The following is a 23,304-nucleotide window of genomic DNA, read 5'->3' as shown; positions in this document are numbered from 1 at the left end:
TGCCAACACCCTGAAGCACAGCTGGCAAATTAAGGAATCCAAAGTGATCCCTTTATTTTACAAGCCCAAAATTATGCAGGAAACAATTTTTCATGCACTGTTGTAAGAAAAAGTGTAAAATTGTAGGAGAATGGAGAAGGTGTGTGGGAGGGTCTTGTAGTCTTCACAGCTGTCCTGTGTCCTGTTTTATTATCAGCTCCTGACAGTTGGATTTATAATTGAATGCCTGGACAACCTCATTCCATGTCCAACAGGTGGAAGCACCCTTCCTCAAATTCCTCCCTGGCTCTTGGGAGCCATGTCAGTCAAGGGAAGGGGGGAGGGAGGGAGTCTGGGGGCTTGTGCTGATCTTTTGGCTGCAATAGCCAGCTGCCCCTTTCTAATTTTAGAAGGGGTGTGCAAGAGCAGTACGGAGTGGAAAACTTTCCAAACCTCTCTCTTAAAGCTGCAATAACCAAGTTAGTGTAAGATGAGATTTGTGAGTCTTACCTTACTATCTCTCTCTGTCCACCGTTTCCAGTGCTTGCTGCAGTTCTCGACGTTGCTTTACAGTTTAGTGAGCAGTTCATCAAACTGGAGTGTGTTCAGTGCCTCTTTCAGCTCTGGCTGTTTGCAGGTAAATGGTTTCTTTATTTCTACTCTTAAGGGAATTCCACAAGATTATTGCATGTTCTGTAAGGAGATCTTTCTGTTCTTTCTGTGATGTTTGCCTGTTAGAGCTTTCCACTCGTTGGTAGGGAATAATTGAAAAGAGTAATCAAATTTTATAGTGACATTCTACTGACAGAGAACAAGTAGAAGCCATAGAGGAGCACAACCTGTAGAAAACCAGTGCCTTTTCATTTTGGTTGACTGAAAATGAATCATTTTCACGTTTGGGAAAATCCTAATGCAGTGCTTTGTTTGCCTGAAGATGAAAAGGAGCATGAAACTAGATTAACTGCTTCCAAGCAGAAAAGAGAAACTGTGTTTAAAAGTATAATTAAAGAGGTAGAGCATTACAAAAGTGCTGAATAATGTAAATTAAGCTGCCAATGCAGCAACATTAAGCAGTAAATTTAAGCAAACACTGAGTGATGACGGCAAATACAATTTAACTTGCCTTAGTCTTTGATCAGGGCTCCCACACACTGTAGTCATATTGTTTTCACTGACTGAAATTGTCATGATGATGATTATTACTTGCAGTCTTCTGCATGTGGGAGGAACAGGTTTGCTCTTTGAGGGCTTGGGAGGGAATTAGGCACTACTTACTATTTTTTCCCATTGGAGCTGTGATTCTCTTTTGGGTGTTCACCTTTCTCCCCCCCCCCCCCCCCCCCCCCCCCCTTTCCCCCCCTCTTTTTTTCCTTTTTTTTTTTTTTCTTTCCCTTATCTGCTAAACTAAAATAGTTTTCAAAGGTTTAACCACTGACATCTGAAGCTTAGCTCTCATTTCAATTGAGGTATGCTTATGCTGGGAAACCACACTCTCTAATTAGTTTGTGGATGTAAAAGAGCCAAATCAAGGTTAAATGGGTAACCTGTAATTGTGACATGATTAAGTTTTGCATTGCCTAAGCCTTGTAGCTGTAATGGTTCCTGAGTGTTTAGAATGTTTTTGTGTGATGTTCTCATATTGGAGTAACTGATAGGCAAAATGTTACCCATTCACAAGAGGATAGACTATGTAAAAATAGTTCAATCATTTTGGCTTAAAAAACCAACCAACCAACCCCACAAAACAAACCAAACAAAAAAACCCCAAAACACCAAAAAAAGCTCCAGCATTTTTAGTGATCCTTTAGTGGTTGGGCTAGGTAACTCTCTGCCCCTGTGCCCCCCTACAAAATTTGGCATCTGTAGACAAACAATCATACTAATGACTGAAAACTGGACTGGGGTGAAGTTGTAGACAAGCCCTGAAGGAAACATGCCCAAAGGAACTGTAAGAAGACTATCTTTTTTCCCTATTTTAATAACTTTGTCTTCAGTGGAAGTAATCTTGTTACAGCTGGATAACATCGTTGAACTGTTTTGGAAACGGGTGAGTTGGGGTGGACTCTGTATGATAGGAGATGGTATACTGGCAAACTTTTCTGGGTTTATAATGACTTCAAAGTGAAATTAAGCCAGTGGTACTCGAGTAATCTCAAAGTTTTGCAAATGTTTACTTAAATGTCAACGAGGAGACCTAAATCGGAGCTGCTTTAATTTTGAAAAGAAGAAAAAAAAAAAGTTTATTTTTATAAACGTGACTTAGCTGTGAATACAAATGACTAAAAAGTGGTGGCCCGGTTTCGACTGGAGCTGCTTCAGGAATGCCAGCATCAGCGTTGGCACCGCTCAGCAGCGGCGGTTTAATAAAGACTGCGAGGTCCTGTTCTTGCATCAAACCCGGCAGCCCTGCCACAGCTCGCTCTTTTGAACCATTTGCATGGGGACTGACCCGGCAAGTCAAGCCTGCACAACCGCAGGGGGAAAGCTTTGAACAAAACAGTGGAAAATGACGTTTTTCTGAGGCTGAGGGAGGGTCTGGCGCCTACACAGCTGTGAGAACTCCAACCTCCCTGGCCCCGTGGGGTGACAGCGGACGGCCCGGTGGGGCGGCAGGAGGCTGCGCCGCCCCCCCGCCCCGAGGCCGGGAGCCGCCGGCGCCCGTCTCGCCCTGGGCCAGGCGCGCCGCTGCGTGGGCTTCTCGGGCACCATGAAAGGTACGCGGGGCGAGCGCCGCCCTCAGCCCTTCCCGCCGCTCCGGGTGCACCTGCAGCGTGGCGTCACGGCCGCGGCACGCCGGGATCAGCTCCGGCCTTGGCTACAGCAAGGTAGGCGGGTTGCGGGGCCGCCACGCTGCTTCTGCGGGGCAGGGTGGGGAGGCTGCGCCATACCCAACATGGCTGCCACCGGGAATGGGACGGGAGCGGCGGGACTCCGCCATGTTGGGAAGGTCCGCCGAGCGCCGGTTCTCGCGAGACTTGGCCGATCGCTCCCGCCCTGCCTCGCGCCGCCGCTCTTCGCCGCCGCTGCCTCTCCGTGTCAGTCGCTGGCCGGTAATGGCGGCGGGCTAACGCCGCTGAGAGGACTGCTCGCCGGCGGGCAACGGGGCTGATCTCGGGGCGCTGCCGACTCCCGCCGTCCTTCTCTCCGCTTCTGCGGGATGTGCCAGGACGTATCCTCGGGGCGGTGGGCGTCGATCGCCGCCGCGACCAGGTGAGGAGGCGCCGGGAGCGGCCCGTGCCGCCGCCCCAGGCCGCGCTCTGGCCGTCCCCACTGGTGGCTGCTGTCCTGCCAGGGGTCGGGGCGCCGAACAAGGAGGAGCCGGGGCGGGGCCGGCGGCGGGGGCCGGGCTCGGCCGCTCGCGGAGTGCTCGGCCGCTCGCGGGGGGCTCGGCGGGCCCGGCCGGTTGCCCGGGATACCGACGTTGTTGTCGGCTGTCACTTGGCTCTGCCTGTCCTGTCTCCGGCGTCGTCTGCCTTACCTGTTAAGTCTCCCTTTCGTTTTTCTAGTTTTAATTTGTTTTTTTGCTGGTTATTGTATCGGGGGAGGGAGCAGAGGAAAGCAAAGGATAGGGGAGCTCCAGTTTCACTGTTGTCTTTTCGCCTTGTATGGGAAAACCGCCGAAACCAGGTTTTAATGTGAAGCTGAGCTGGCTCCGGCTTCTGTCCACCTCTCGAGCCTGGGCCCAGCAGGGTTGCCTCCGCTCCCCTCGGTAACAGCCCCGCTGGACGGGGTCTGGCTTGTGACAGTGCTTTTAAAGTTTAAATGTACTCTTTGCTTGTGTCTGTGCTGTGGGCTTCCTGCCCTTGGAGCAGGGTTTGGTGGGCTCGGGGGAGAGGAGTGAGATTGCTCGATGTCTTCCTTCTTATATCCCGCGGTCACGGCTGCCCCAAGCCTGCTCTGACTTCATTGGTGCCATTCATTTGGCTGTTGTTGGCATGAAGATTTCTGTGCTGTTATGACTGAGGATTTTTTTTCTGTGAATGCAGTTTTTGATGATATAATGCCTGCTGTTGATGTAGTTTTTCTGGAATAGCTTATTTCTTTCTGTCTTTAGACATCAGCTGTATCTCAGCAAACAAGCTTCTTCTGGCACACTGTGTACGTACATAGAGGTTTATGTGTCAAATAGCTTCATTGTGTAGATGAACGCTTCAGTGTATTGCAATTGAAAACTTGACCGGTCAGCTCTGTGGCTTGGTCATCTTAAAAGACTTCCAGAGCTTACAGGCTTGAAAACTTCAGGAGTTTACAGCAGCCAAAAGAGTAGCACTTGTGGGACAGACATGTGTGAAGCTGTAGACAGTTGGATGCTTGTTTATTATTTCACATGTGAGCTCAAAATGTTCTGTCAAGACGGTCTGCACGGAGAGGTGAAGTTACGTGAAGTGCTGGCTCTTCTCTATCACTCTGGTTGCTACAACAGTTTCATTAGGTAATGCTTCAGATGATTAAATGCAACTGAGGGTGGGACTAAGTGAACATTGTAAATTGTGGAAAGCTTCAGTTCCTGTGAGTGACGCTACTTTAAACAAAGGCATACTCCATCCACTGAATAGAGCAACATAATTTATGTAGTAATGACACATTTCTGTGAGGGGCCAGCATACTGCGGAAATTATACTGCTGATGGGTGTTGATCTGGTAGACTCCCTAGGCTAGATATGGTGGTAACTGAAAGAGTGTGATTTTAAAGCTAGCAAACATTTTGTTTGCATGGATTTGTTTAAGTGAGCATTGGTGCCTAGTGGAAGTTTGCCCCTGTAACTCTGTTAAGGCTTAACAGATATGACAGTCCCAACATGGATAGTGTTTTTCATGTCCTGAAATAACTTTACCAGCAATTTGTGCCACCATAATAAAAGCATCTCCGAAATGGGTAAGAGTCTAATTTCAGAATTGCTACATGTACTTCAAACCTTTTGCCTGACTTTGTAGTGAACTTTCTACGTTTCCTTGCACCCCTCCACCAGACACATTGCTGGTTTCTGCTGAGAAAGTTATGTTGTACAGACCTGTGGATAAACTCGTTGGTGTGATTAGTCTCATTGACTTCAGCGTGCCCAGATGAGGCTGTAGTTCTGTTAATGTATTTTAAATCAGGCACACGTTTGCAATTGGGAGCATTATTTCACATAACACTAGTTCCATTGCCATGTCTGTGGCAGTTAGGTGAAGCTGCACAACATAAGGTGGATGAGCACAGTGTTGTGCTGCTGCTTCCCTTCCTCCACTTTGACCAGCAGCAGACTGATTCTGTTTGATAAAGCAAACCAAAAAAAGAAAAAGTGAGTGATTTTCTGCTGGGTTACTGAGTTGTACTGGCTTGTGATGCAGTCAGATGAGCTCTGCATCTATCACAAGATTGCTAGGGAGGGTAGGAGGAATATATGTTTTCCTTCATCACTGTCAGGTTGCTAAATCTGCTCAACTTTACTTTAGAAATTCATATCAGGAGTGTGACTTTTTTTCAGTACAGCAGTGCTGTTTGAACTGTGCTGCTGATGCTTAAACTCATCTAATGCATGCTGTTCAAACCAATATAAGTTGTGTTAATATGGGAACAGATGCAGCGGTTTGATAATGATAACAGAAGGGGCTTGGTTAGTTGAATGCAGAGAGAAAACTTCCCCAGTAGAGATAATAGATTAAGCATGTGGCTGGATTGGAATGTCTAAGTGTAAAATTTATCCATGGATATAAGTGCGTGGATGATGTATGTGCATCATTGTGCTAATGATCTAATAGACTTTAATGGACTGCTTGATTTAGAATAGAACTACTTGCATGCATAAGTCTGAAACCTTTGTCAATATACTAGAGAAAGAATAGAGCAAATAAATGAACTAATCAATTATACCAGATTAATTGAAACTTGGTGATCACTAGCAGAAATTCTGGCTGTGTTTTAGCTTCATAAGAACACTGCTCACTAATGGCAGAATTTTGCACTAACCAATCTGTGGCAGAAAAACCTGCAGAAGTTCAAAACCCAGTTACATTCTTCTCCGATATTTTGCAGTCACATTAACATGGTATGTTGTGTTTGCTGTTACTGCAACAGAAAAGTCTGGATTTAGGGTTTAAGCACTTAAAGCTTTTAATAGGATGCAATTATTCAAATAGGAGAAAATATTTTATGGCTGGTTTTAGCTAGTTCAAGAAAGAATCTTTATCAGCAGAGTCCTGGTACCAGTCTTTGTAATGCCAGGTTGGAAACAGTGCAGGTCATCACTGTTCTGCTTATTGTGGGGTTTGGGGATAGTTTATGGTTTGTATTGAGACACTTTTAGACATTTCTGAGTGCAGCTTCAAAGCAAAATCATCCAACTTGAGAGAGTGACATTTGAGATTTTTTCCCTGAAGTTTTTCAATGCACTTCATTCTGCTCTGAAAGAAAACAGCGATCGGTCTGCTTTGAGAGAGCTGCAGATGAAGTTGTTGCTCTGCTTGTATGTCTTGGTATTGTTGAGCGAGTTGAAAGATGTCATCTTAGGCTCTCAAAATTGCCAAGTCTGGTTCTTGCCCTTGGCTGAGAGGTTTGTGTTGTAAGTTGTAAGAAGACTCCCTCCCAGTGGAGATGAAGGATAGTGGATGCTGACCTTTTGAAGACAGGACTTGCTGAAGAATTGGAGCATATTCTGCTGAATGGATTTATTATGGGCTGCAAGAATTGAACTCTTCTAATGTGCAGTTACAAGTAACTGGAGATGGAAGGAGTGAATGTTATGAAGGCCAAGGAAACAAATGCAGGAGTATGTCACTTATTTTATTTTCAGTCAGAAAGGCAAGGATCATTGAAGTACAGGAAAGTACAGAACTCCTGAATGGATCTACAAACCCTTGTGTGCATCTCTTTAATAAATAGATGCACTCTTTGTGCTTTTGTACTCTGATCTCTTCATGAACAATGCTAGCTGTCACAACATTCATTTCAATAGATTTCCTCAGAATATTCCTACCGTGTGATGCAGCAGAGAGAGACATGCAATGCATTTTGCTTTCAGTTAATCCACTAATCCATTTTTAGTGCTGGGTTGGTGGGTGGTTTTTTGGGGCTTCCATATCTTTTTAAATCACTTTGACATCACTTGTGATGAAGTAGAGACACTTTTGCAAGTTGCCATGTCTTGTAGCAGAAGAATGTATCCGTCCTCAGTGTATAGTGAATCAGATTCAGTGATGTTTCATTTGTAGAAAATTGTACTTTGGATGCAAATTTAGTAGCTGACTGATGCCAGAGATTTAATCATAGCACTCATGAAACTTAGTAGTATTTTTTCCACTCTATTTTCTGATGTATGATGGATCTATGGTTGTTGATGTCACTTATCTTCCTGGTTAGCAGTTAGAGAGAGTGACACATCCTTTAAAATTCTTTACTGCCTTTCTATTTGCAAATGTGTGGCATATACTGATTGTTCATTTTTTTGTAGTACCCTAATAGCCCTAAAAGCTTTTTAGTGTTTTTCTAGCTTAAGACAGGTCAAATGTTCTTTATATATTTCTTTTGAAACTTTCTTTTATTTTTTTAATTATTATTGTTCAAAGTCATAGTAATTTGAGTGTGAGGGGTTCTGCTGTATTTACTGTTTGCATCACAAGACAAAATACTGAATTTTATCCAGAATTTTACTCCTTCAGAGCAGCTGGCATTCAGAAGCTCCTTGCTTATTGTTGGTGTTTATTTCTTCCAGCTTTTTCTTCTATCAGATTTACATAACTGTGCCTTTTGTCGTGTTCAGCCTCACTCTTGGGGTACGGTGCAATCTGAATCAGCGAAATAGTTCAAAGTCAAATAGCATTGGCAGCCAGTTGGACTAAATACGAGCAAAACTACCTATAAATGCACTCTAAATAGTTTGAACCCTTAGCTTCTTTAGCTCAGCACCACTTTAAAACCATGAGAAAAAAAAAACAAAACAAAAAAACCCCAAAAACCACTAATTCATAGCAGAAATAATTTTGGAGGAGCAAAGCAGCGATTATAGACACAAGATAAAACAATGGAGAAACATAAAGGGTTTGTCTCCATGAAGCATGGCGCAGTTGGAGTTGCACTTTTATTTTGAATATTAACTTCCTTTCAGAACTTTTGCCCCTGAAATAGATTTCATTTGAAGACTTATTATATAAATGAGTGTTGAAAGATGGTGGGGGGAGGACCTGTCTTGTTCTGCAGAGTCGGCTGTAGATTCTGGAGATGGGGCACTCTTTTGACAAAGATGTCACGCAGCTGTTTGTTGTGCTGGAGCTTGTCCTCAGCGCTGAGGAAGGTCAGTACATCACCTGCATCTAATTGCTTTGAGAGACAGTTTTCTCAAAATATGTTGAGGCCTAAGCCAGGTTGTTATTCCTGTGTTGAAAAACATTTTAAAACCTCATAACCAGAAGAAGTCATAGAAAAATGTACTAAGGATATTTTTAGCTCCCCTTTGAATGGGCTAATGCAATATGGTAAAAGCTTGGATTCCATAAAAATGAATTGGTAAAGGTATTTGTGTTCCAGACTCAAGCATATAATCATAAATTGTATTCAGTGGTATTTAAGGGGACATGGAAAGTGTTTGTGGCATCTTTAAATAGAAATTCCATCACTTTGAGTGGGCTGGCTCAGAGAAACAGTTTGCTTGACTAGGTCCCATTGTGTCTGTCCACCTGCATGTGTCTGTTAGTGCCAGTAATGCAAAACCATCACTGCACAAAGAGGAGCTCTAGAGGGTCTTTTGGCTTCAGAAGTCAGCTTTTCTTTATTTGTACATGGAGACTTAAAATACCTTTGCAAACAGAAAAAAAAAAAAAAAATCCTCCAAACCTTTTATTTGTCTCTGTGCCTGTTTTCCCTGTGGACAAGTTGTCCACACTGTGCAAGGTGTGGGTGCAGTGGGACACAGTGGGGCAGGGAGTATATTTTTTCCTGTGGTAGTCCCACAGGCAAAGTGGTCGTGGAGGGAATGCTTCTTGTTTTGCCCATTCCCACTCACTCTTCATGAGGTAAAAGCAGTAACAGCTTCAAGCTTTTGCTATTGGGGAACCACCGTAGGTTATGATACATGACAGCACCGAGATCAGGACTGAGGCTGATCCAGCTGTTCTTCTTCACTGTTTCCACTCCTCCTTCAGCTTGCACAGAAGTTGTAGCTTATGGTACAATATCTCTAAAGCTAATAAAGCAAAAAGAACAAAAAAATCTACTTTCAGACTGGGGTACTTCATTTTACCACATAATCCCAATGACACTTTGCATGAATATGGCAAGAGAGACCAAGGAATAATGACAGGAAAAGATGGCTTCTTTTGTTGGCACTGCTGCCTTATTGTAGCTTTAAACTGTGTGAAGGGCTGGCCTTGTATAGCAAAACCTGCTGCTTTGGGGTTTAAACATTTAAGAATATCCCATAGAAGTCAATAGTAACAATTTGTTTCTTTCTCTACTCTTAGCAAAGCTTTATCTTTTCTGGTATCCCTTTAATTTGGTATCTCTTGTGTTTTTATAAGAAACAGAGCCCTGAGGAATACTGTTCCCTGTGCATACTGGGGTTTTTGCATAACCACTAAATGTTAGAATACCAGTGGGCAATCTCTTGCTCACATTCTCTGCCTTCTCAGAATCTGTATGATTCAGTTTCCTCTCCTGTTTCCTTGTTTCAGTGCCCTGACTTCTGAGTTTCCTTTTTCCTTTTCTTATTGAGGTTGTGCTACTAAGAAAAAGAAAACAAAATCATACTGAGGATACTTGAAAAATTTTGCAATTGACCAGTGTACCAGTTTGTTTTCTCCATTTCTGCTGTTCTCTGTGCTGATTCATCAAAAGTTTGTTCCATTTATCTCTCCTTCCTGTCTTTTTCCATTTCTTCCTTTTTATATCCTGCCTGTCTCATCACTTTGTCTTTTTCCCAGCCCTGTTTTTAATCTCTGCACATTTTTCTGTACCTTTGCTAAGCATGTTCTACTTTCCTGTCCCATTCCTTTTCAGCTACCCTCCTGTTAACATTGTTGTCTTGTTATTTTATCTGTTACTCCTTTCAGTGCCATCCTTGGTATGTCTGCTAGTAAATGTAGTGCTGGTTTCTCATCTTCTTTTTCTTCTTTCTTTTTTTTATTTGACAGTGGCTCTTTCTCTTTGTTTCCTTTCCTTCCTTCCTTGTGTCTTCTCACGCGTCTTCTGATCTGTCAGCTCTCTTCAGTGTCTTCCCTTAGGAACAGTGTTAGTAGAAGAGAAAAGTGATTGTATGCTGCGTCCACCCCCCTCCTGTTTCCTTCCAGCAGTCTCGAGTATATCCTTGCCATACCAGTTTCCTCTTAGGTCCTTAGCAGCAGCAGTTCTGCTGTGCCTTCTGTGTGTACTGCTTTGTGTCCTGGACAAATGAGTAAAGAATGGGCACTTGATGTGGGATTGAAATGTCAGAGCACAGTAGTTTTTGTATCTTAACCACACACCTGAGACCAGGCTTGGCAAACCTGCCTTGAGTGAAGCTGTGTAGAACATCTGGGTCTATCAGTGAGCAACCAGTTCTCCTGATTCTGCAGTCTTCCACCTCTTTTCCACAAACTTTTAAGTTCCTCATAGCATTATCCCACCTTCAGATAACCTTTTGCTGTTACTGCTGTCTCCTTAGAAGTTCTTTGACATCTCAATCTAATTTCAGTCTATTTAGGCTCTGTTTTAAATAGTGATGGTTCATTTAGTTCAGGAAAAAAACCATCTTTTTGAAGCAGTCATTTCAGAATGTAATTTCTACAGTGTCTGTCGTCTTAAAGTTGTTCATGGGATGCTGAGACAACTTTGGTACTCATGTAAAATGCGCTTTTAAAATAGTTTAAACTCTCTTTGCATAATTTTTTTTTAGTATTATTCCCTGAGCAATACTAATTTCAACAGAGCAGAGGGACAGAATCACCTCTGTGTCTTGATTGATTTATTTTTTTTCCTCCACCCTCTAGCTGTATGCTCAATAGCATTAAAGTGTCTTCTCTGTCTGGTTTAACTTTTTGCAGAGACAGAATTCTGAATTATGCTAGTGCTTGGATGTGTAGGGTGCTGTTTATTCATATAACCTATAGCAATGGAAAGATCTATAGTGATCTGTAGGAATTTGAAGTAGATAGAAGTCAACATCACTACAGGTAAGCTTTGAAAAGCTCATGAATTCTGTACACCCTTCCAAAGGAGGGGAAGAGACACATGTAAGTTCCAAACCTTTACAGTTAGGCAGATTACACAGCAACTGAAAACTACTGCAGTGTTGCCTTCCTGAAACTGTAGACAGCTCCAGAATACTCACGTCCTTTTTGTCAAACAGCAGCAGCCTGAGTTAAGCAAAACTGCTGGTGGATCTCAGTTGGCAGCGCTGGGGCCAGTACAAGTTGCATTGTGCACTTGGAGCTGGCACTGCAGATGTTTATTAGAAGCAGAGCAGGACACTTTGGTTGCTTTGCTGCTTGTCCAGAAAGGAGAGGTTGAGTGGCCTTTTGTAGAGGAATGTCACAACTTTTGAACCAAGGCAGTGAGACAGAATTATGCACCATCAGTGCCCATCAGCATGCATCTGTGCGTTGCTGGGAGAGCTAAGGTGTTCTCAGAAGTATGTTCACTGGCTTGTGGTCTGCTCAGCTCAGGTGAAGGACTGACAGCTTTTACTTGAGTATTGGGTTGAAAGATGTAACAAACCATTTCAGACTTCGTTTCCTACAGAGTTGAGGAATTCATGACCTCCTCAGGACTGAGGACCAGTTCCAGTGCAACAATACTGCACACTCTACAGATTTGTGTGTGTATTGTAAAAGAAGCCTAGTCCCTGACCAAGTTCTCCTGTCTGTACTAGTGATTCTAATGATAAGAATAAATCTCAAGCGATTAAATGAAGAGGGATACTTAATTCCTTAAAAAACAGTTGCTTGTCCAGAAATTCTCATATGCTAAATTTACCTATAAGCAGGATTTGTTACAGATTATTTAAGCTGGAAAAGACCTTCAGTATCATCAGGTCCAACCATTAATATTTATATTTCAGCAGGAAACTGATGGGACATTTTCAGGTGCTCTCAAAATGGATTTGTTAGGGAGAATTCCCCCATTTTTATTAATACACATTTTCTTTATTTCTAGCACAGCAGCTCTTTGCTCCAGTGATGGGAAAGATCAGTTAGATGATTTCTGGGGCAGGGCAGTGTTAAGATTTACAGCAGGAATTATGTGAGATGCAAAGCCATGGTTCTGCATGAATGAGCTCTGCAGCACCTGTACTAGAAGCAGAGTTTTCTAACTTGGCTTGGCTCACTGCCCATAACTAGATACTTAAAATCCAAACCACCCTCCACTTCTTTCTAGAACTGGGTATGTCACTAATGTGTAGTTTTCTGCACCTATGTATAAGCTCACATATCCACACTCTTTTGTGCATTTATTTATATGTGGCACTTGGTGCCATGGTTTAGTAGGTCATGAGGGCTTGGATGACGGGTTGCACTTGATGATCTTTGAGGTCTTTTCCAACCTTATTGATTCTATGATTCTATTTGTATTTTTTTTAAAGTGAGAACTGAAGATCTTTTGAAGACTCTTTTTGTGGGATAACTTTCTGCCATAATTACAGACTACATGAATGAACATGAGGACCAAACATAACTGTTGGTCACCGTGAGTATCCTTAAAACTATATATGATAAAAATCCTTCTCACAAAGTATACAGGCAATTACCTGTTCCAGTAAGTAGTACACAGTGTTAATTTTGTGGGATGTTTGGTCATTCTTGTATTAGGAGAATATTGGAATGCCTTTTCATGTGGCACACTAGGGAAGTGACAGCACAAGAAATTTTCATAAATGAAGAAAATAAGGAAAATTGTATCTGGGAGAGAATGAGAGAAGCGGGAACAAAATGTGCCTTTCTGACTCTTTCAGAGGTCCAGAACATCCTGTATGAATTTTGTGGCTACCTACCTCCTTTTTCCTTTCTGTAACAGAAATGTCCTTGGCCTGGTGTGAAGACAGCACAGTAAGCATGTGCCACCAGATAGGAAGCTCTCAGTGAGAGGGCAGTGGCTGTACTGACTAATCCGAGTTCTTGTTGGCTGTGTGATCTCTTAGACCCCATAAAGTTACTTTCTTTCTTATGTAATACTTCTTTAACGCCTGTTAGAACTTTACAGTTGGCAGTCCATGTTTTGCAATGGAAGTAATGAGAAATAATACATAAATTACTTGCCTTTTCTTTTTAAAAAAACACATTTCCTGATTGAGTAGCCTGCCTTTCTTCTTTCTTTTTCTCCTTTATTAAAAACTCCTTTGGTGATAGTGGCTGCCTGGTTTGTTACTCAAGAGTTCACACTTTATTTTACAATCACTGTGAGTCCTGCCTTTGTTGCCTCTTTTTCCTGGCTGTAGTACCCTGATGCACAGTGCTGTTCTGCCTTTGCTTTTAACAGAGACACATTCATCTGTCATTGGCATAATTGGGTATTTTTACGCAGTGTTTCCAGGTTAAAGCCATGCAGTGCTGCCTCCATTACCCCTTCATGTACAGTATTTCAATGTGGTCATCTTCAGACTTACTAGAGTACTTAATACTATGATCAAAATTGTGTGACCTCTAGGTTTCTCATATCAGGTTCACTCTTCTTTGTGACAAATTAGAACAAAAGCACACCCTTTATCTACAGGCTTAGGTGGTTTCTGAAAAGCTGCAGGCTGTAAGCGCTCTTGTGATTTGGTGCCGCTTGTCTGATCTTGGTCATGATGTGGGTTTGAACTCATGATACGAGATGAGCATTCATCATAGTGATCAAGGTTGCATTCTCTTCAGTGTAAGATACTTCCTTTACATCTCTTTGATTCTTACATGACTTTTTTTTTTCTTTCTTATTTTTTTTTAGATAAATTGCCACAATGTGGGGCAAGAAGTCACACGAGGTGCCTCTGCAAAACCCGAGGCATAACCAAAACAAGGATTCTACCATAGGTATGGATTTTCTGGAATACTGCCCTTTTTTGGAAGACATCTTATCATGAGTTGTTTGAAACTTGGGGGGGCTTCTTGCAGAAAGCACTCTGCTGCATCAAACTGTGTGTTTCATGGCTTCGGTTCTGGAGAGAACAGTTTCATACTCTGCTCTCCAGAGTATTGACTGATTTGCGCTAGGAATAGCTAGCCTACGGTATCGATGCCTATATGGCCCAGAGACAGATTATTTATTTTGGGGTGGGGGGGCTGTAAGGGAGGAGCACTTCAGGGGAAGAAAAGGCAGCTATAGGCTCTTGCAAGAAGAGAGGCTCCTGACTTGCTCAGTTCCAAAGTGGTGGAGTGGTTCAGTAGCAGCAGTACATCACCACTAAGATGACCTGCAGCGCTTCTGTCTCTCTCAACTGGAGAAATCCTGTTAGCTTTTTTTCTCTTGTGGTTACACTGTAATTTAGGAAAGGAAGGGGCAAAAAGACAAATGATAGTACATCCTTGAGAGGAAGAAAGCTCTAGTTTGTGGAGTATGCTATGTCTGTTGTTGAAGATCAGTCTTATGATCTCCACAATGACAAAAGTGACTCCCGAAGTTATTTTTAATGTGTCGATAGAGTATTATTTTATCTGTAAGAGGATGTTATTGCTGATTGTTGCCTCTGATGTGTTCAGTTTCTTTTAAAATTACCTGGTTAAACTATTCTGTAGACATGAAACACCATCTCTCAAAGTAAAAGCAAAGTTTTTTCTACTCTGCTTTCTTAACCCTCTTCCTTTGTGCTGCTGGATCTTACCTGAAGTGAAGCTGGCAGCTTTTTTTGCTATAAGGAAAAAAAATCTTTCTTTTTGACTCTAAAACTGCTACTCTCCATGGTTCTGACACATGTTAAGGTTTTGAATGCTGTGTTGTGTAAACCATTCAACTGGAAGAAAACCATCAGAAACCAAAGGAAGGTTAGAAACTGAGGAACTAGAGGAAAACACTGCTGCATCCTGCTGAACTGGATTGCACATAGAGTGCATCTTATCTGTTTAGATTAGAAGGCTGAAGTTGATTGGCGTCTCCTGCTTGTTTATAAACACTGCTGCTATTTTGTTTGTAGGGTGTACAGTTCAAAAAGATTACTATTCAAAATTAATGTGTTCAAGGCTTGGTTTTTGAGTTGAGTCTTTCAATGACTGTGTATTCATGCTCAGTTTACTGAAGAAGAAAACGGAAGGGGGGAAAAAAGGGAGTTGTAACTATAGCGTAATGGAAAATATATTTGTGTTAGCTTTATCTTATCTTCTAAACATCTTCTATAAAGTGTGCAGATACGATTTCAAATGTAATAATGAGTTCAACCTGACTCAGTCAACTCATTAAATTTTATATTAGATACTTTATTGCTCTCTTTAGATGAGTCTTGACTGATAACAGCCTCTCATAGAGGAGATTGACTGCAATTGAGTGGTTGAAAGAAGTTGATTAGTAAGCCCATGAAAATGTCTTTGAATTTTTTTTACCTGATTGTTTTCTAAGTACTAATGAGATATTTCTTTCTTTGTTTCTTCCATGTAAGTTCTAACTGCAACATGGGCTACTTTTTCTCAGACTAAGGCTGCTGTAAGTACTAGGTTTTAATTTTTTTTTCCTTTCTTTTATTTTCTTACTCCTTTATATATGAATTACTGGCTACAAAAGCTTTAACCAAAGTAATATTTTCCTCAGTGATTGCCTGTTGAATGAGTTGAAATAGGGCAGGCAGTACATGTTGAACATTGTTGTATCTTTGAAAAGTTTTCTACACACTGCAGAAGACATTTTAACCACAGGGAGCTTAGTCTTGAGTATAGTAACACCTGCTAAGTCTTGACTATAATATTACCTTTCTAAGAAAGTGATGACTTAAACTTGAAAATGTGTTGTTCCCTTGCTTACCCAAACCAGTTTAAATCTAAGACAACACCAGTGTATTTAATAATTTTCCATCTTCTGAGCACTAGAATTTTGTCTTTCTGTGGGAACTCAGGTGCTTAAGATAATACTAATTTCTAAACCCTAGCTTCAGTGAAGCCAAACAGCTTGTTTTTGGGGGGCGTTCATCTCTTTCCCATAGCCTTCTCCCTCTCTTTTTTAATAGCTGAGTATCATTGTGGGGTTTTTACATGTGCAGTCTCATATCATGCTCCATTTTGAAAAGAGTATTACAGAATTTATTCCAAGTGGAATTAATATTTCATTAAGACTCTGAATGGCATGCTATTATTATTCTTTCTTTTTTTCACAACAACTTGCTTATGGAAACAAAACTATGCAGCAGAACCTAATTTTGATAATCTTTTTAAACAGAACATAGTAATCTGATGTGTTTTCTGGCCATGAGCCTCTACAGGTTTGCAACATCAGCCTTGTGAGGTTGCTTTGACCTGTAGTTTTGTTCTTTGTGCAAGCAAAGAAAAATTTGTCACGTTAGGGGAGAAAAATCTGTGGCTTAAAACTTGAAAACAATGTTCTAATTTGCATCATCTTCAAATTCTAGCTACGGCATGTAGAGAACAAATTGGAACTAGCTCCCACCTGCACGGCTATATTCAATTCTGTCATGGATGCCAAGAAGCCCTCTGCTAGTGCTAGCAGGAAAATCAGCATAAAGGGTATGTATTACTGAAGTACATAGCATAGCCAATGTATTCTGGGAGGACTTGATTTCTCCTCCCTCCCCATAAGTTATCCCCTGTTTATTCATTAAACTCTAATTGTCCAGGAGAAACGGATGTTTTCTTTCCTTAGCTTAGGAAGAAAGTGTGCTGTTTTAGTCACTGGGTTAGATGGAGTGACAGGTCTGTCACCAGGCTGTCAGCAGGCAGTGCTTAGCCCATTCCAGAAGCATGTTTTTGTGTGGGTTTTGGATAACAGTTGCATACTCCTATGCTTACATTGGAGTAACTATCTTTTTTGTCAAGTGTTACACCCTGATAGAATGCTCAATCTGATGCTTCCTTTATTTTGTTTAAGGAAAACATTTAAGGGGAAAAAAAAAACTAAAACACACAAAAACCCAAAACCTCATTTTTAATACTATTTAGAGCATTCTGTTGGTGTGCTACTGGAGGAGAAGAGGCAGATCGACCTCTAGTGGCAGCTGAGTCAACTTTCACAGATTTAATTACTTATAATTGATGTTTAAGCATTTTTATTTCTCTAAATTAGAATTAGAACATGACTATTGTTTTAAGCACTTCCTGCCTTGCTCCTAGTTGTTGAGATCAGCTTGTTGAAAATGAGGAGTGCTTTAAATGCTGGTTTGGAGTGCTGCTTGAACCCAAGAAAACTGTGTTCTTAATTGTTCAGCTCCAAGAACTTTCTCTTCTTGGAAGACATAGGTTCATAGAGAGTTCTTTGGTTTTTGCTTCAGCTTCCCGGTCTTCCAGCCAAAATAAATCAAGCAAGGAGAAGTCCTCACGCAGCCCTCTTCGAGCCACCACTCTTGAAAGCAATGTGAAAAAAACCAGCCGTGTGGAATTTCACGAGTCATTCGTTTCGTACAGGTTAGTGCTGGGACAGCTGGCTACTAAAGAAAAACAAGCTAAGATCAGAATTAAGCTGGTGGTGACAACTCAAAAACTGATTTGCTTCCTCTCTTCACTCACCTGCATGAGCAGCACATGGTGTCAGGTCTTCCTTTTAAAAAGATGTTACACAGTGAGGTGTTGTTCTGGAGTTTAAAGTCAAATGCGTTGAAATGGGGCCAGATCAAGTTGATCTGGCTGCGACCTCAGTGGCCTAATAGATTTGATAGATATTTAGCTTCTGTAATGAGGATCAAAAAGAGTACTTCCTTATGCTTTCCCATCCCTGCTTTATTGGTTCTTCAGCATGTGTTCCCAAACCTATTACCATAAGACAGTGCAGCACAAGAACATCAGTACTAAAGATGCAGTCAGTCTTTGTATGTTGAGAAACCCAAGTAAGGACAGGTATACGAAGCAGAAAGAGCAGCGCAGAATATTGCAGGCCACGGAGCGTGGTGAGGTGTGAGGAATGCAGGAAGATGCAAAAAGCTTCATTTTCCTAGCCTGTGCTAAGGCCTGCAGCAAATGTAAGATGCCTAAAGCTTCCAAATAGAAAAGAGAACCTGCAGCAGAAATAAAATAGTTAAAGCTTGCTTTAATATCAGAATTGTACTGTAACTTTATTCCTCATGTTTTATAAGCAGTGTGTGTTCTCTGCACAAACTTTATCCCTGATGAGTAACTTGGTTGGGTTTGCAATAGATTTTTATTGGATTCTATCACATCCTTTACTTTTTTCTTCTTTTAATATAAATGTTCTTTCCCAGTGAGGTCAAATTGTCGACTGATTGGAGTGCAGTTGGGACAGTGGTGTTTTCTTTCAGTTCCACTACATTTCTATTAATATTTATTACCCTAACATCAATGTTTTGGCCTGCTTTTCCACTTCTTGTTAGCTGTGTGGTTCCTTCCCCTTTCTTGTTGCACAGGAGGCTGATTTGGATCAGTTGTGTAATCTTGGGTCAATTTGTTAAGTGAACAGCTCTCTTGTCTACCCTGCCTGGAGTAACTGACATACATTAGCTATTTGTTTTAAAAACATGTAGTAAATTTACAACAGATTTCAGGGAAAAGAAGATGAGAACAACTAGACTCAAGCCATTATGTCCAATTGAAAAGAGCTGCTTTCATACAGTAAGAAAACTGTGTGGCTTTGAGGGATTAATTTGGGGATTACCGTTAGAGCTGCTACATTAACACATTACTCCTCCCTTGACAACAGCCTGTAGTCAATGCTTAAATAATGCACAGGAAAACAAAAGCAAGCAGAATAGTGGGTAGAACAATCTGTATGTGGTTATTTATAGACACTTTTGGTGAAGTTCTGTGCAATCAAACTGCTCAGCTTCTGTGTTGGTAGTGATTGCTACACTATGTAACAAAAGTGTGCTACTGGAGAGGTAGACAGTTTCACAGTTCTCTGTTATGATCTGGCTGAAATGAATTCTTTAAACACACTTGCTGAAGAAGCAAGCCAGGTACCTTAGGTGCAAGATTCAGCCCCTCAGCAGTAAAAGTATTAAATATATTTTTTCCCTAACAACATCTGTGCCATGAGTCTGATTTGCTGTGGAAAAAATGTGAAAGAATACTTCGTCTTTAGGAGAAGGGTTGAATTTCTAAACTCTCAGTAAGCTTTGCATTTGTTGCAGTACAGCCAGTCCACTCAAGTTCTTGTCAGGGGCTCAGCTTTCTAATGCTCAAATACAGGGCAGGGGGGTTTGGTGCAATTTGTTGGTTTTCTTACCTAATGAATGTGCTGTTGAGGAGCTGTGCATGTGTGCATTGCTTTGGTTTAGAGAACATAGATAAACTAAGCTTATGCTTTAGACCTGGCATTTTGTTTAAAGCTTTTTTTTTAACTGAACTGCTTGGTGATTTTTCTGCATGCTCCAATTTCAGCTCTTCAGCTTTATATAAGGTCCTGTTCAGACCGAGAGTGCAGAACATGAAATCTTGAACAGAAATCCCTTTCAGTTATTTCAGACTTGCACTAATAAATGTGTGGTGATCAAACTTGAAAAGAACTTGCCTTTTAAGTGGAAGCTAAGTATAGGAAGTCATTCACTTAGTTAATTAACATGCTATTTCCTGGATTGGAAGGTCCTATAGTTGTCTTTCTGTTGGTGACTTTGTCTTTTTTTGTTTTCCCTTCTGTTATATCCAGGGATACATATAATCCTCTGTCTTATCACGGTTCTAACCAACTTGAGGCCAAGCCACTGCTTTCGAGTTTGGACTTGAGCAAAGCAAAAGGGAAGGCTGAACTAACAGGCTGTATGATACATGACCAAGATGAGCAGGATCTACATGGCAGAGACCTTGAAAGCCAAAGTGCTGCTGCAGATGAGACTGTTGTTAGGTATTTGAATGACCGACCGGCAATTGCTGCCTTGCAGAACAATGAGGCATTTCGTAGGGTTGCAAGAGCTCCAAGACTGGAAGAGGGAAAAAACAGTGGCTCCAGAGGAGATGAAAGTAGCACTAAAGCTCCTCAGATTAACACATCTGAGGACAATGACCTGAAAGTGTGTCCCCCTTCTGCCAGGACTGCTTCGAATGCTCATAGGTTGAAACTCTTGAAAACACAGCAGCATGACGTCAAGTTGGAGAAGCTGAAGGAACGGATTCGAAAGCAATGGGAGCATTCCAAAGGCCTAGGTGGCAGAGGGCAGCACTCAGGATATGCTGAGCAACCTGTTGTGGTCACAAATGTGGAGAGTGCTGTGACACCCAAAGTCAGGAAGGTGGCAGCTGTGTCTGCTGCTCCATCATACAGAGGTACAGAATCTCTCTCTGTTAGCTACATGTGGTAAAGGAGCAGAGTTCACTTTATTGAGCAACATGTCAAAGCATGGGCATGAGTCATAGCTGTGACTGGGCAATAGAGGAGTGCATAGCATGGTTTGCTCACGAATGCAGCCAAGAAAGAAAAGATTATTGCCAATTTACAGAAGTGTGGATTCTTCTGAAGTTCTTCCTGTCTCTTCTTGCAAATTACTGGGCAAAAGAAGCTCACTGTATTAGTGCTGGGGTTGATTGCAGTTTTTGGGGTCCCCAAGTTTAGAAACATTGTATTGACTGAGAAAGCAATTCACATTTTTGATGATCTTTTCTTCACCCACTCTGTTGTTTTTCAGCTGTGAGCAAGTGGCAGACTGGTATATTGCTTTCTTCTAATGTAGCATTAGAAATTCCTTTCTTAGTTGGCAGTTTTCCACCCCTTCCACCTTGAAAAAGCTTTGTTTACATTTCATGCAGTTAGTTTAAACTCTTAAATTTTAAACTTCCAGGTTTCAATCCTGTTGAAACAAAGATTCGTGCTCCAGAGGGAAAAATCTGGCATGGGGAAGGATTTCCCCGTAGTCGGGAGCGGTACAGAGATATAGCTCTCCAGTTAACAGGTGAGATACAAACTGAACAGATGAAGCCACACATCCCTCTCTAAGAGGCAGAGAAATCTGTTTTGCAGCTGCCTACAAAGTCAGGGAAACAAGAAATTGAAGTGATGAGTGTTAAATATATTAGAATTATCTCTACTTGTTGTGGGGAGTGGGAAGGAGATCAGATGAATAAAAAGGAAGGGAATGGAAAACAGGATGCTATCCTAGTTATGGAGCTTATTTATATATTATATAACTTTACTTGTTGGCCAAAACATTTAAGACCAATGGAAAATGCAAGGAGATTGTAAACCTGTACATGTGTTCGTATGCTGGTAGTATAGCAGCTGGTATGGAAACTTTCAGACTTCAGTTTTCTTTTTCACTTGTGCAGCTTGACAAGGTACTGAGGAATTTTCAGGAATCACTCATAAGACATGTTCAGAAAGAGGAGCTGCTGCTTCTCAGTAAAACTGTTTTGCAAATACTCTGTTCAGCATCAGCCCATGAAAGTAATGCCAAATTTCTAAATCCATTGAATCTACCCTAGCATTTATATTTTGGACAAGCATAATGTCTATAATTCATGAGCACTTCATAGAGATTCAGATTCCTGAAAAGTTTGAGGAGGGCCAGTTAGAGAGGTGTTTGGATCATGTGTTCAGTGGACTTCTGTCTGCTAAAGGAGGGTGCTCCATGTGTGTTCAGCCATCCTCCTGCACTAGTGCCCTGCATAGAGCAGCTGTCATGGAATGCATCTCCTTTCTGACCTGAAAAGGTTTATTAAATAGCTGATTCCAAGTAATTAAATGCTGATCTGCACATAATGGGCACTGTAAGTTTATTTTGAGGCTGTTGGATTATTTATCCATGTGTATAATTCTGTGTTAAAGTTGCAGCACATGGAGTTTTGGGTGCATACCATCAGCTGTATCAAAACTGTTCTGTGCTCTCCAGTGCTAAAATAAGCTGTAAGATCTTGAATATCTACAGCAGCATTGTTCTTTACTGCTACATGGTTTTTACCTGTAAGCATAGACCATATAAAATGCCTATATTTTGGTTTAGCACTTAGGCTAAAGGTATGGACCCCAGGCTCCAGTCACTCCATCTTAAAGATGTTCAGGATTGGCCTTAATAGAACAAAAGTGCTGTAATGTGAAGTGTTTCCTGGGATTAGGAAGAATAGAATAGAATAAACCAGGTTGGAAGAGACCCTTCAAGATCATCGTGTCCAACCTATCATCCAACACCACCTAATCAACTAAACCATGCAACCAAGCACCCTGTTTGTGCTGTTTGTTACTGAAAGCTAGATTTCTGCAAATGAAGTCACTGAGGCTTCTGGTACTCGGCATGTTGTTACTGTCTTTCCTGCACTTGTCAGCCTCAAAGACAACTGGAAGATTTGTGAGGAAAGGGTATTGAGGAGGAGTCTTAAAGAGTCTTAGAATTCCCATTTCATTCCCTCATTGTTTAATATGACCTGTTATTCTGTCCCTGATATTTCCATCAGAGAATTGATTCAGCTGAAATTAGGGCCTATAAAAGTTCATATTGGCATCTAAATAAAGCTTCGGGTCTCTCCGTGGAGAGGGTTGCATCCTATCTGACCACTTTTTTATAGGAGAGGAAAAGACAACAGTGGTAATAGTAGTGGTAATAGTGGCCATGAAGTTCCTTATCTACAGTTCACTTTTGGGATTAAGAAAAGAGCACCTTCAGGGATTGTGAAATAAAGTGCTTTTATAATCTTTGGAAAGGTCCATTGTAGGCTGCTGAGGTTGCTCATACAGCTTCTTAATGCTTGAGCAATTCTTGTCTCTGCTTTGTACCTTGGGTAGTTGCGAAGCCCACTTAGTGGGGTGGTGATTGAGCCACATCTCCGGTGTCCTTTGCCATAACATGAAAACATGACAAAATCTGTCTTTAGTTAGTGTTCCTGGCATCTCTGCAGCCTAAAATCTAACTGTGTTGTGAGGGTTTAAGTGATAGAGTAGTTCTTCATCTCGGGCTGAATCATGTGACAGGTTTTGAAGAAAGAGCACACAAGTGTTCTGTCTTTCATGCCCCAGCATGGAGGCAATGAGAGAATGTACCATCATGCATTGAAGTGGAAGCAGCAGCCCATGTGTTTCTTGAGGGAATGAGTTACATGAACATGAGTGCTGTAAAGTGCGGCATCTATAACAGCAGAGAACCAATAATTGTTCCTGTCAAACTGTCAGTGTTTCTTTTAAAATTGAAAATGAACTTTTATGGCATTTCTGTGGCTTCATCACATTCCAGTGGGTAGGCAAACAGCACTCGAGTCAACATTTTCATGCTGTGAGGATTTTAAATTGCTGGACTGGGAGTAATTGATCTCAACACAGGATCTGGGAGAGGCACTGAATTTTACTGTGTTGCTCTGAGTTTTGGTTTTTCAAGGTAA

At 41.5% G+C, this 23,304-nt stretch overlaps 1 protein-coding gene across 1 annotated transcript in view; it reads left to right on the top strand.

The window, feature by feature from the left end:
* Positions 1–3,031: 3,031 nt before the first annotated feature.
* Positions 3,032–23,304, top strand: part of CEP350 (centrosomal protein 350) — a 73,651-nt gene continuing 53,378 nt past the window's right edge. The window contains exons 1-7 of the mRNA XM_054165556.1: positions 3,032–3,189; positions 13,853–13,938; positions 15,495–15,538; positions 16,455–16,569; positions 17,331–17,463; positions 19,655–20,268; positions 20,781–20,891. Coding sequence (XP_054021531.1) covers positions 13,866–13,938; positions 15,495–15,538; positions 16,455–16,569; positions 17,331–17,463; positions 19,655–20,268; positions 20,781–20,891 — 1,090 coding nt within the window. The 5' untranslated portion in view covers positions 3,032–3,189; positions 13,853–13,865. The remainder of the gene's footprint in view (positions 3,190–13,852; positions 13,939–15,494; positions 15,539–16,454; positions 16,570–17,330; positions 17,464–19,654; positions 20,269–20,780; positions 20,892–23,304) is intronic.

This window comes from Dryobates pubescens, chromosome 11 (genome assembly GCF_014839835.1).
Source record: "Dryobates pubescens isolate bDryPub1 chromosome 11, bDryPub1.pri, whole genome shotgun sequence".
Lineage (NCBI taxonomy): Eukaryota > Metazoa > Chordata > Aves > Piciformes > Picidae > Dryobates > Dryobates pubescens.
The sequence above is the reverse complement of the archived record's forward strand: the minus strand, read 5'-3'. Positions and strand labels throughout refer to the sequence as shown.